General features: G+C 38.7%; 1 protein-coding gene across 1 annotated transcript; it reads right to left on the minus strand.

Annotated features, from left to right (window-relative positions):
* Nucleotides 1-3,976: 3,976 nt before the first annotated feature.
* LOC142462852 (olfactory receptor 5B12-like) lies at nucleotides 3,977-5,937 on the minus strand. The gene is made up of 2 exons (XM_075565067.1): nucleotides 5,919-5,937; nucleotides 3,977-4,923 (listed from the first exon to the last, which is right to left on the minus strand). Exon 2 carries the CDS (start codon nucleotides 4,916-4,918, stop codon nucleotides 3,977-3,979), a length of 942 nt encoding a protein of 313 aa, XP_075421182.1. The 5' UTR covers nucleotides 4,919-4,923; nucleotides 5,919-5,937.
* Nucleotides 5,938-14,246: the final 8,309 nt, after the last annotated feature.

A 14,246-nucleotide genomic window follows, 5' to 3' on the forward strand; every position in this document is an offset into this window, starting at 1 on the left:
GACAGATTATTGAGATAAGGAAAAAGCAGAGGTATTAAACAAATTATTTGCCTCTGTGTTTACCAGGGAAGAATCAATTTCAATAGTAGTGCCACAGGAGGAAGCCAAAACCTCCATATTAATAAACAATTGGTTAACCGAGGAAGAAGTTCCTAAGCGACTTGAAAAAATTAAAGTAAATAAGGCACCTGGCCCTGATGACATACATCCAAGAGTTCTCAAGGAGTTAAGTTCAGTAATAGCCAAACCATTACATTTAATATTCAAGGACTCCATTTCCACAGGCTCAGTACAAAAAGATTGGCGTAAAGCAGATGTGGTGCCTATATTTAAAAAGGGAGCTAGATCACAACTGGGGAATTACAGACCTGTAAGCCTGACTTCAATAGTGGGGAAACTACTTGAAGGTTTAATACGGGATAATATTCAGGAATACCCAATGGAAAACAACATTATTTGTAATAATCAGCATGGATTTATGGAGGATAGATCATGACAAACTAACCTTATTTGTTTCTTTGAGGGGGTAAGTAGGAATTTAGACCAGGGTAATGCAGTTGATGTGGTCTACTTAGATTTTGCAAAGGCTTTTGATACGGTTCCACACAAGAGGTTGATGTACAAAATAAAGCAAATTGGACTCAGTAATAATATATGCACAGGGATTGAAAACTGGTTGAAGGACAGACAACAGAGGCTTGTCATAAATGGAACTTTTTCAGGTTGGGCTAAAGTCGTGAATGGAGTACCTCAGGGATTGGTAGTGGGACCCCTGCTTTTTAACTTGTTTAGAAATGACCTTGAGGTTTGCATCGAGAGAAAAGTCTCCATCTTTGCTGATGATACTAAATTGTGTAAGGTAATAGAATCAAAGCAGGATGTCTTTTCTCTTCAGAAGGATTTGGAGAGACTGGAAACGTGGGCAGGTAAATGGCAGATGAGGTTAATACAGATAAATGTAAGGTTATGCATTTGGGATGCAAGAATAAACAGGCGACTTACAAATTAAATGGGGATAAATTTGGGGAATCCTTGATGGAGAAGGATTGCCGAATGCTTGTAGACAGCAGGCTTAGCAATAGTGCCCAAAGTCAAGCAGTAGCTGCAAAGGCAAACAAGATCTTATATTGCATTAAACGGGCAATGGATGGAAGGGAAGTAAACATAATTATGCCCCTTTACAAAGCATTAGTAAGACTAGACGAAGAACCTCTCTGCAGAGAGAGAGAATCAGCAGGCACAGCGAGCAAAAAAGTATTAAGGCTGGACTGTGCTAAACAAAAATGCCTTTATTAATCCATGAGCAAAAAATAGAATAAAAGAGGGGAATAGATCCCCTGTGTGCCCTCTAAGAGCGCACAGGGGCTCTATTCCCCTCTTTTATTCTATTTTTTGCTCATTAATTAATAAAGGCATTTTTGTTTAGCACAGTCCAGCCTTAATACTTTTTTGCTCGCAGTGCCCGCTGATTCTCTCTCTCTGCAGAGAGGTTTACGTCTATCTACTTCTACAGCCTGGAGCACGCTCACCCGGATGGAGTACTACACGGAGTAAGTGATCTCTTTATTTCAACTCCCCAGGGGAAATAGCCATATATGCGGGGTTTACACATATAGGGGTCTGTTGTTGGTCGAGAGACCAGCTCTGGTCAACCCTTTCCCCCTCGCTAGGCTTATCCCTTCACTAGCGGTCAAGTCAGGTTGACTTTATGTGATATATACTTACCCATTTTAACTCCTTGTTGTCCGGAGTTGTTTGCATCAAGTACATTGACTTTATACTCCTGGATTTATACTCTGCACCACACGTCAGTCTGTTTGGGGGGGCTCATCCTCCCTAATCGTTTTCTCCATTAGTAAGACCACACCTTGAATATGGAGTACAATTTTGGGCACCAGTCCTAAGAAAATACATTTTGAAACTAGAGAGAGTGCAGGGAAGAGCCACCAAATTAATAAAGGGGATGGACAATCTAACTTATGAGGAGAGGCTAGCTAAATTAGATTTATTTACATTAGAAAAGAGGCGTCTAAGAGGGGATATGATAACTATATACAAATATATTCAGGGACAATACAATACAAATAAGTAAGTATAGATATAGGACAAAGTATATGTTGTCTAAATTTAGCATAGGTTGAACTTGATGGACGTACGTCTTTTTTCAACCTCATCTACTATGTAACTATTTAACTATGTAACCGTCAAGACTCCATCTCATGTAGAGAATATAGCTTCCACTAGTTCAACTTTTTATCTGTTTATTTCACTGTATCTATTTTATATTGCTAACGGACTTATGTTGTCCATATTTTATTAAATTTGTTATTATTTACTCTGTATACGCACTGTGAGTGTGCGCTCTTCATTTTTTGTGTATTTTTTGTTTTAATGGGATTAGGTATCCCCTGAAGAGCTGCCTATCTCTCTCCTGCTAATATTACTCCTCCTGTATGTAGGCTGGGTCACCTATCTCCTATTTTTGATCACATTTATGGTGCTATTTATGTATTAACCCTTTGTAGACACTCAGCGCTGTTTTTCCTCTGAGATATATATATATATATATATATATATATATATATATATATACACACTGTGTGTTTGTGTGTGTGTGTATATATGTATGTGTGTGTGTGTATATATGTGTGTGTGTGTAGACTCTAGAGTATTTCCCTTTAAAATAGTGTGAGACAGAGCATAGACTAACTATATGGATCTCAAAATGAAACAGGAAGAGGAAACAATTTAGGCAAAAATAAAGTAACAAGTCATAAAACATTAATTTTGTTTCATTATCTTGGTAAGTTGTTTACTATCATTTTACATGGTTTGTCCTCAAAGGGGAACCTGAAAAGTTGTTTACTATACTGTATATAATATATACATATATATGTGTCAGTTTTATATATATATATATATATATATATATATACATATATATATATATATATATATATATATATATATATATATATATATATATAAAACTGACACATATATATGTATATATTGTATACAGTATAGTAAACAACTTTTCACTATATATATATATATAGTGCAGAATAAATGAGTTCTTCAGTATTAGGTGATACCTTTTTTAGGACTAACAATTTATGTCATAGGACAAGCTTTCGAGAGTTCTCCTCTCTTCTTCAGGTCAAGCAAACACTGTCTCCTGGCTTCAAACACTTAACACCCTACCTTATCTACAGTAAATATCTGTTTTTTTTTTCTCTCTCTATACACTGTTTTAGCCATTGATTCCTGTGTAAATCAGTATTGCTTGACCTGAAGAAGAGAGGAGAACTCTCGAAAGCTTGTCCTATAACATAAATTGTTAGTCCAATAAAAAAAGGTATCACCTAATACTGAAGAACTCATTTATTCTGCACTATCGCAACTGGACTAACACGGCTATTTTCTGATTTATATATATATATATATATATATATATATATATATATTTTTTTTTTTTTTTTTAAAGATTCTTTTGACTATTCATTTTGTTCCAGTATCCCTTTCTTAATCAGTATTTCATTTGAGGAGTAGTAGTATTCCACTAAGATTAGTTCCTCTAATGATACTGATTGTAATTTTATTTCCTGTGGAAAATAATCAGAACTCTTATTCCAATTTTAAACAATGTTGCTTATTAATGCACATGGTCTATACTGATTTTAAGGATATGCTGAATGAGCTAACATTGTTCAGTTTTTGTTTCTCCCAACAATCAGTACAAAAATAATAATAGAAGAAAGCCCCCCATTGTTACTTTAATTATTTGAAATGTTTGTTGGTCACAGATTTCCTGCCCTAGTAATCACTAAAATTATGTACAGTACCCACTTACCCATGTTAAAAATCAGTCCTACATAATTATTACTGTAACTACCGAAGTTGATATGCTGCATTAAATAACTCCTGTATGGCCATATTTCTAGAACTCCTTCACGATCTCCAAATTGTACAGTAGCTAATGTGAATTCATATTTACAAATCTTGTGTTATGCAAAACTCTTTTAAACGCATCTTTTATCTCTATGTTCCTCAAACTGTAGATTAGTGGATTTAAAAAAGGGGTAAGAATGGCATAAACCACAGACGCTTGCCTGCCGGTAGCAAAATAACCAGTGGTGGGATGAAAGTAATTAAATACACTTGTGCCATAAAAGATAAAGACTACCATCAGATGAGAAGTGCAGGTGGAGAAAACTTTAAGTCTCCCTTTATTTGTCTGAATCCTCAGAACTGTGTTAAAGATAGTGATGTATGGGAGAAATGTAATCAAAAAGGCACTCAACCCCAAAACTCCCCCAATGAGAAATATAAGTAGGATGTTAATGAAGGTATCATTGCATGAGAGCTGTAGCAATTGGCGCAGATCACAAAAGAAATTTTGGATAATATTTGGGCCACAAAAGGACAACCTCAATGTACTAAGCGTGTACATCAAGGAATATAGGATGCCAATAATCCATACAAATAGTGTCAGTTGAGCACAGACAGTCCAACGCATGATGTGAATGTAATGCAAAGGGTGGCAAATGGCAACATATCTGTCATAAGACATCACTGCCAGCAAGAAGACCTCAGTACTTATGAAAGTGATGAAGAAAAATAGCTGAGTTATACAAGCCACAATGGAAATTGTTTTCCTGTCCCTGAAAAAGTCAAAGAGTAAACGAGGGAGGGTGACAGAGGAAGAAAATATATCCAAACAGGCAAGATTGCCAAGGAAGAAGTACATAGGGGTATGGAGGCGAGAGTCAGTAAAGATCAGGAACATTATCAGGAGGTTCCAAGTAAGTGTCATCAGGTAGATGATGAGAAACAGCGGGAAGAGAAGATGCTGAATCTTAGGAATCTCTGACAATCCTTGCAAAATGAATTCGGATAATACTGTATTGTTTTCCATTCCATGTAATGTTATGTATAAAACTATTTGCATTTAGAAGATCCAGTTAGATATAATATTCATGGTATTGACATAGAACAGCTGGAAAGATAGGAAATAACATAATCAAGAGTAAGGCCTGTCTCTATAATTGACAAATACATTGCATGAGTTTGTCTAATTCGCTTAATTTTTCGGAACTTTAGAGAAAGATATTAAATACCCCGCTCAATATAAATTTATTAGGAATCTATAAATGTTTGTGCATCACTATGTACAATGAGTGCACAATACAATAAACACAATTAGTATGTTGCGGTCTCTGAAAGGAGCTCATAGCAATGATGTCTTCTCCCGATAAATATTGATTCAAACAGAAAAGCCTAAAATTAAAATAATAGAACAGAAGAGTTGTGGGTGATGCAGGGTGCAATGGGACCCAGGGGACCCTAATTCCCCTATACACATATACAAAAATACACAGGTGTCCCAGCACTCACTGTCTGTAAAGAAAACAGCTCAATTAAATGAATATGTCCGAAAATGCCAAACTGAATTTAATGTGAACACAAGAACAAATCACTTTGATTGTAGTACATCACTTTAAAGCAAACGTCTCAAGGAAGGGGAATGGGAGAAGGGACACAGAGAAACAACGTGACAAAACACACAAATGCTTGCCACAAGCAGGAGCCCGGAGGAGAATTTACACAGACAGGACGGTTTGCCTTTTGCTCTTATTGCCTTTAGCTTGGGACTCCTGTTACTGCTACACTTCTGGTTAAGTTAACATCTTGCACTTGTATTAAGTGACAGGGCTGCATCTTGTACAGGGGAGAGAGGATATAGGGAAGTACCTCTGGGTCCCCTTGGTCCAGAGTGGGCTTGAGAAAGAGGTGAGAACCTCGAAACGATCATTGCCCCCTTACATACCCTCCTCCTTTTAGTGTTTTTTCCCCTTTGTGTTGTTCATTTGTGTGTTTTGTCACGTTGTTTCCCTGTGTCCCTTCTCCCAGTCCCCTTCCCTGAGACCTCTGCTTTAAAGTGATGTACTACTCCAAGTGATTTGTTCTTGTGTTCACATTAAATTCAGATTGGCATTTGTGGACATATTCCTTTAATTGAGCTGTTTTCTTTACAGTCAGTGAGTGCTGGGACACCTGTGTATTTTTCTAAAATTAAAATATTCCCTCTTGTACTGTACTAACTTACACCAAATACATTTTTGCTTAAAAATGCAGTTTGTTTAAACTTATTAACTTAACTGAAGACAACTGACTCCCACAAACCAGCACCTTACATAATGGACTTGTCCCTCAAAATGTTGTATTTTTATAATTAGCTAAACAATGCCTGTACAAATAAATGACATGTATTTTCTTTGTTGTGTACCATCTACTTCCCAAAATGATATTGCTATTACTCTCCCAGCTGTAGGTTGAAAGTCTATTGGGGTGAGAGGGGTTTGTTGGGGAGGGGATGGAGGTATTGAGCACCAAGTGAATCTGCTTGCCTGTTTCAGACTCTTTGGAGTGTAGACACAATTTGTTCACAATTAAGTTATAACTGTAATTATGTCCATTTTTTAATGTATAACTCCATAGAAAATGGTACAATACTGTAAATGATGTAAGGAAGGGATTTAATATATTAGCATACTGTGAACTAAAGGAAGGGTGAATACATTTTCATTCTATTTGGTAAAGTTTGTTTTAATTTAATATCACTTAATCACACAATAAGAACGTCTACAATTTTTAAGAAATGTCACAGGTCACAATATTCTGTATAATTAAGGTATAATCTGTTTCATTTCACTCCTAATCTGTCTTCTAGTAAAAAATATAGGGGTTTCCTTAAAATAAGTGGCACAACTTACCCATAACGTGTGTGTAGTCGACTGGTGATGCACAATGACAAAAACTGTGCTTTAAAAACTGAATGATAAATCTCTGGGGCTTAATAAAGGTAAACAGATTTTTTTCACTTATGGCCCAGAAGGATGATACAGAAAGTTTGGAATTTTGCCACCTTTAAAGCATTGTACTGACCATGTACAGAATTTATTTTACATTTGTGCAGAATAATGGCAAACATTTGAATGTATTTATTATTCAGATATTGTATCAGGATATATTGAAATACAGTATAAACACAGTTTCAAGTTCTGTATAATCTGGCAAGGAAAATGAGCCATGGTCACACAGAGCAGAGCTAATCAAGGCAGGGACTGACCCAACATGCTTAAAGTATGTATTCAAGGCCAACAGCTAAGGCCACGGACGCACTGCCTGCGCTGCACGCGTGCCTGCGAGGCTGGCGGTGTGCAGCCGAGTTCCCCAGTCTGCAGAGAGCTGCAGGGGGAAAGACAGGGGAGTGATGGGGGCACGGCCATGACATCACCCATCAGGTACACCATCATTGGCTGAACTGCTGGGTGGCGTGGTCTAGCGCTCTGTTGCATGTGTCAATCTCAATTTTCAGGTCTGGAAGAAAAACTCTCCGCGTGGCGCGCCCCCTCACAACGGGCCCGTCCCCATTGAGAGGCGGCTCTTGTCCCCGCATCGCCCGCCATAGCGAGCGCTGCAGTAGCCAGTGGGGAACACATACAGACCAGCACCCAAAAGAGTCAAAAAACCCTAATAGAGTCCAAACAGATGGAGGGGGAGAAAATCCAAATGGTCCAATCACTGGAAGATCTCCAATCCGGGGGTCTGTGACATAGGGACAGAAACAAAGGAAAATAATAGTGTAATACGTAATGTTAAAATTGGACAAACAACATGAAACACTTAACAAAAGACATACACTAAACAAACAAGCTGAAAGTAAAATAACTATTGAATAAAACAAACGGAGCCTGCTGCAGCGGGTCATCAAGGGGTTAAAACCCAAACCCCTACTTACAGCAGGACTGGAAAAAAACACACGTGTATAACCAAGTGGGGCAGACGCCGGCAGCAGTAAGGGTCCTCGTGGGCTCCCCGAAGTGTGGTAAATGTCCCTCTAACTTCGGAGCACTCTCCATGATGGACGCTGAGTAAGGGAAATCCACACACTCCTGCATGCAAGCACAACAGCCTCTCTCGCGATATCTCGATGACGTTGCTTCCTGCTTCACTTGAGTGCTCCCTTGAGAAAGGTTCTGTTTCTAGGACCGAAACGTCGGTGAATGTGCCTGTTTTCTACTAATACACTTCTTTTTTGGATACTACTGAGTGTGCTGTCTCTTCCTTGCTTTGTGGGCCTGGACTCTGATCTGCCTGCGACGAGTGAGGTATATATAATGGGACTTCACCTTCACTGGACACATCCCCTGAGGAAGTGACTTCAGTCACAAAATGCATAGGGTCAGAGGTCACGGTGACTTGGAGAAGTACTGGTTGTGAGACCATGTCAGTCAAGTGAAGCAGGAAGCAGCGTCATCGAGATATCGCGAGAGAGGCTGTTGTGCTTGCATGCAGGAGTGTGGATTTCCCTTACTCGGCGTCCATCTTGGAGAGTGCTCCGAAGTTAGAGGGACATATACCACACATCGGGGAGCCCGCGAGGACCCTTTCTGCTGCCGGCGTCTGCCCCACTTGGTTATACACGCGTGTTTTTTCCAGTCCTGCTTTAAGTAGGGTTTTGGGTTTTAACCCCTTGATGACCCGCTGCAGCAGGCTCCGTTTGTTTTATTAAATAGTTATTTTACTTTCAGCTTGTTTGTTTAGTGTATGTCTTTTGTTAAGTATTTCATGTTGTTTGTCCAATTTTAACATTACGTATTACATTATTATTTTCCTTTGTTTCTGTCCCTATGTCATGGACCCCCGGAATTGGAGATCTTCCAGTGATTGGACCATTTGGATTTTCTCCCCCTCCATCTGTTTGGACTCTATTAGGGACTTTGGACTCTTTTGGGCGCTGGTCTGTATATGTTCTTTGTGTTTTCTCTGGTGTTGTTCTGCTAGTGTTCCTGGCTGCCCTGTACACATTGTGTATTGTTACATGTTTCATTTAGTTTTTATATTGTTAGTATTTTTAATTTAATGGTTTATAGCACCTAAGCACTTTCTTTTGTGTTATTAGTAGCCAGTGGGGACTAAGCCTAAAGCTCTCTCACACCACTTCCTCAAAATAAGTGTGGAAAGGTTTTAATATAAAACTATTGGTCATCCTAAATCTTACTCTGCGTTTCCCCCACCCCAGTTTATAACAGCATAAACCTCCACTGAGTCATAGGTTTCTAGCTGTTAAGGATGGCAAATAATAAAAAAAATTGAAAGTGCATCTAATATAATATACATGAAAATCTGACCAAGGAATGATGTGGATATAATTATATCTACATATTGAAAGAAAATGACTGTTTACAAGTCTGTTGAGTTGCTCTTTGTAAACGGTTATGCTTGAAAAGGTTACATCCCACAGATTTGCTGTTAAAGTAAGTATATAATAAGCTTTGCTAAGTAGATTATCTCAAAACAGAAGAGTACTACGGGGGATACTAAACTGGACTCAATAACTATTTTTGATCTTGTAGCAAAATGTTACAATTAGACTATGTAATCCCTTTCAGTCACTATGTGGCACAGTGGGTGGTGTAATTCCCATATATTATATTGGTAACGGCGACTGCTATGTATTCCATACAGCAAGTGACGTTATTTGTCCATACAAGAGTATGAGAATAAGTAGTGAAGAAATGGAGGCACAGGTTTTGTATTGCAAAGAAAAAGCTTTTCTCTATATTTAATGCATACTGAGTAGGGATGGGCGGACCAGTCCAAATCCGTTTTTCCAGAACTCCATGGATAGTTTTAACCAAATGTGTTCTCGGCACTAAATTCCATGTGCAGATTGAGCACTAAAAGATGAGACTTTCAAATGAAATAAATGTTGTCAGTTGTAAATACAATATATCCATTCAAACTTCCCTGTAAGCACATTAGGGAGACATGCCTTTGATGAAAATGTTACATAGTTACATAGGGTTTTGGGTTTTAACCCCTTGATGACCCGCTGCAGCAGGCTCCGTTTGTTTTATTAAATAGTTATTTTACTTTCAGCTTGTTTGTTTAGTGTATGTCTTTTGTTAAGTATTTCATGTTGTTTGTCCAATTTTAACATTACGTATTACATTATTATTTTCCTTTGTTTCTGTCCCTATGTCATGGACCCCCGGAATTGGAGATCTTCCAGTGATTGGACCATTTGGATTTTCTCCCCCTCCATCTGTTTGGACTCTATTAGGGACTTTGGACTCTTTTGGGCGCTGGTCTGTATATGTTCTTTGTGTTTTCTCTGGTGTTGTTCTGCTAGTGTTCCTGGCTGCCCTGTACACATTGTGTATTGTTACATGTTTCATTTAGTTTTTATATTGTTAGTATTTTTAATTTAATGGTTTATAGCACCTAAGCACTTTCTTTTGTGTTATTAGTAGCCAGTGGGGACTAAGCCTAAAGCTCTCTCACACCACTTCCTCAAAATAAGTGTGGAAAAGTTTTAATATAAAACTATTGGTCATCCTAAATCTTACTCTGCGTTTCCCCCACCCCAGTTTATAACAGCATAAACCTCCACTGAGTCATAGGTTTCTAGCTGTTAAGGATGGCAAATAATAAAAAAAAATTGAAAGTGCATCTAATATAATATACATGAAAATCTGACCAAGGAATGATGTGGATATAATTATATCTACATATTGAAAGAAAATGACTGTTTACAAGTCTGTTGAGTTGCTCTTTGTAAACGGTTATGCTTGAAAAGGTTACATCCCACAGATTTGCTGTTAAAGTAAGTATATAATAAGCTTTGCTAAGTAGATTATCTCAAAACAGAAGAGTACTACGGGGGATACTAAACTGGGCTCAATAACTATTTTTGATCTTGTAGCAAAATGTTACAATTAGACTATGTAATCCCTTTCAGTCACTATGTGGCACAGTGGGTGGTGTAATTCCCATATATTATATTGGTAACGGCGACTGCTATGTATTCCATACAGCAAGTGACGTTATTTGTCCATACAAGAGTATGAGAATAAGTAGTGAAGAAATGGAGGCACAGGTTTTGTATTGCAAAGAAAAAGCTTTTCTCTATATTTAATGCATACTGAGTAGGGATGGGCGGACCAGTCCAAATCCGTTTTTCCAGAACTCCATGGATAGTTTTAACCAAATGTGTTCTCGGCACTAAATTCCATGTGCAGATTGAGCACTAAAAGATGAGACTTTCAAATGAAATAAATGTTGTCAGTTGTAAATGCAATATATCAATTCAAACTTCCCTGTAAGCACATTAGGGAGACATGCCTTTGATGAAAATGTTACATAGTTACATAGTAGAAAGGGTTGAAAAAAGACACACGTCCATCAAGTTCAACCTATGCTAAATTTAGACAACAGATACTTTATCCTATATCTATACTTACTTATTGATCCAGAGGAAGGCAGACAAAAAACCCCAGTGACATATCATCCAATGATATCTCATAAGGGGAAAAATAAATTCCTTCCTGACTCCAAGAATTGGCAATCGGATTAATCCCTGAATCAACATCCTTCCCATGTTTACTTATTTGGTATATCCCTGTATACCTTTCCTTTCTAAAAAGATGTCCAACCTTTTTTTGAACAAATCTATTGTATCTGCCATCACCGTCTCCATGGGCAATGAATTAGACATTGTAACTACCCTTACTGTAAAGAACCCTTTCCTTTGTTGCTGGTGAAATCTCCTTTCCTCTAACCGTAAGGGATGCCCCCGAGTCCTTTATACTGCCCTTGGGATGAATAGTTCTTTTAAAAACTCCATGTACGGTCCACGAATATATTTGTATATAATTATCATATCCCCTCTTAGACGCCTGTTTTCTAATGTAAATCAATCTAATTTAGCTAGCCTCTCCTCATAAGTTAAATTGTCCATCCCCTTTATTAATATGGTGGCTCTTCTCTGCACTCTCTCTAGTTCCAGAATGTCTTTTCTAAGGAGTGGTGCCACACATTGTACTCCATATTCAAGGTGTGGTCTTAGTAATGGTTTGTAAAGGGGCATAATTACAGTATGTTTACGTCCCTTCCTTCCATTGCCTGTGTAATGCAAGATAAGATCTTGTTTGCCTTTTCAGCTACTGCATGACTTTGGGCATTGTTGCTAAGCCTGCTGTCTACAAGCACTCCTAAATCCTTCCCCATCAAGGATTCCCCCAATTTATCCCCATTTAATTTGTATGTCGTCTGTTTATTCTTGCTTCCCAAATGCATAACCTTACATGTATCAGTATTAAACGTCATTAGCCATTTACCTGCCCAAGTTTCCAGTCTCCCCAAGTCCTTCTGGAGAGAAATTACATCCTGCTCTGATTCTACTACATTAAACAATTTTGTATCATCAGCAAAGATGGAGACTTTGCTCTCGATGCCAATCTTAAGGTCATTAATAAACAAGTTAAAAAGCAGGGGTCCCAGTACCGATCCCTGAGTTACTCAACTCATGACCATAACCCAACCTGAAAAAGTTCCATTTATGACAACCCTCTGTTGTCTATCCTTCAACCAGTTTTCAATCCACGTGCATATATTTTCATTACTGTAAGTCCAATTTGCTTTATTTTGTACACCAACCTCGTGTGGAACTGTATCAAAAGCCTTTGCAAAATCTAAGTAGACCACAGAAACTGCATTACCCTGGTCTAAATTCCTACTTACCTCCTCAATGAAACAAATAAGGCTAGTTTGGCATGATCTATCCTTCATAAATCCATGCTGACCATTACTAATGATTTTGTTTTCCATTAGGTATTCCTGAATATTATCCCGTATTTAACCTTCAAGAAGATTCCCCACTATTGAAGTCAGGCTTACAGGTCTGTAATTCCCAGTTGTGATCTAGCTCCCTTTTTAAATATAGGCACCACATCTGCTTTACGCCAATCTTGTGGTACTGAGCCTGTGGAAATGGAGTCCTTTAATATTAAATATAATGGTTTTGCTATTACTGAACTTAACTCCTTGAGAAGTGAACACAGGTAAACACATGGTTGACCAAAAAGGTGCTCCAGAAGTGTCAATAAGTTGCTGAATCTGGCATAGTAAATCGATAAGTAGTAGGTCTGGGCAAAGCTAACACCGGTGAATAAAGTCTCTCCCAGCAATAGGCTCCCCAGGAGCACTGTGATAATTGAGATAGAGGGACTCACTGTTGTGTAGCAGATGGCGCCGAGCCTGAGTATTTCTTTAGAATTCTGTTGCACCGCCAATCGTCGAACGACTCATCCATCGTGATGGGTGGTCTGTGACCGGCGGAGGAGAGGCAAGCAGCCGAGACAGCAACCCGGCGTGCGTTCAGAAATAGCCAGGACCAAACAGGAACACCTCAGAGCGGAGGAGAACGCAATGCACCGCCATGAGGAAGAATGGAGTGAAGGCTGGTAACGTGACTAAAAAAACTTTATTGCCAAAAGTGTAGAGCTAACAGATCCTCTGACGCATTTCAGCCGGTATGCCTTTGTCTATTAGCTCTACACTTTTGGCAATAAAGTTTTTTTAGTCACGTTACCAGCCTTCCCTCCATTCTTCCTGACGGCGGTGCATCGCGTTCTCCTCCGCTCTGAGGTGTTCCTGTTTAACTCCTTGAGAACTCTTGGATGTATGCCATCGGGGCCAGGTGCCTTATTTACTTTAATGTTTTCAAGCCGCTTATGAACTTCTTCCTCAGTTAACCAATTGTTCATTAATATGGAGGTTGTGGCTTCCTCCTGCGGCACTACTATTGAAATTGATTCTTCCCTGGTAAATACAAAGGCAAAGAATGTGTTTAAAACCTCAGCTTTTTCCTTATCTCCAATAATCTGCCTGCCCATCTCACACTGATAGGGTCCTATATTTTCTTTTCTCATTTTTTTGTTATTAAGGTACTTAAAGAACTTGTTAGGGTTGATCTTACTTTCTATTGCAATCCTTTTTTCATTATCCATTTTTGCTAATGTCATAGTCACTTATCAAATGGCGGCTCCGCTCTGGGTGTGACTCTACCGCAATTAGGGGAGGCCATAACTATGTCATCACTGTTGCAAAATTACAGAAAGCTCAAAGCCTTCTCCGGGATAGTGCCTTGAGGGAACATGCCCTCCAAGTGATATATGAGGGATCATTAAGAGACACAGAGGCTGGTCGAATGCCTCCGGCCCCTGCCCGTACAACTTTTGGGATCCGGATGTATGAGGATGGGTGCAGGAACAAAGGCATTTTTCAGGTGATCGAAGGCTTGAATGGCTGCCGGGACCATGAAGCAGGATCCGCACCTTTTTTTTGTTAAAGCTGTAATGGTGTCTACCGCAGAGGACAAATTTTGAAGAACCTGT

This window comes from Ascaphus truei, chromosome 11 (assembly GCF_040206685.1).
Source record: "Ascaphus truei isolate aAscTru1 chromosome 11, aAscTru1.hap1, whole genome shotgun sequence".
Taxonomy (NCBI): domain Eukaryota; kingdom Metazoa; phylum Chordata; class Amphibia; order Anura; family Ascaphidae; genus Ascaphus; species Ascaphus truei.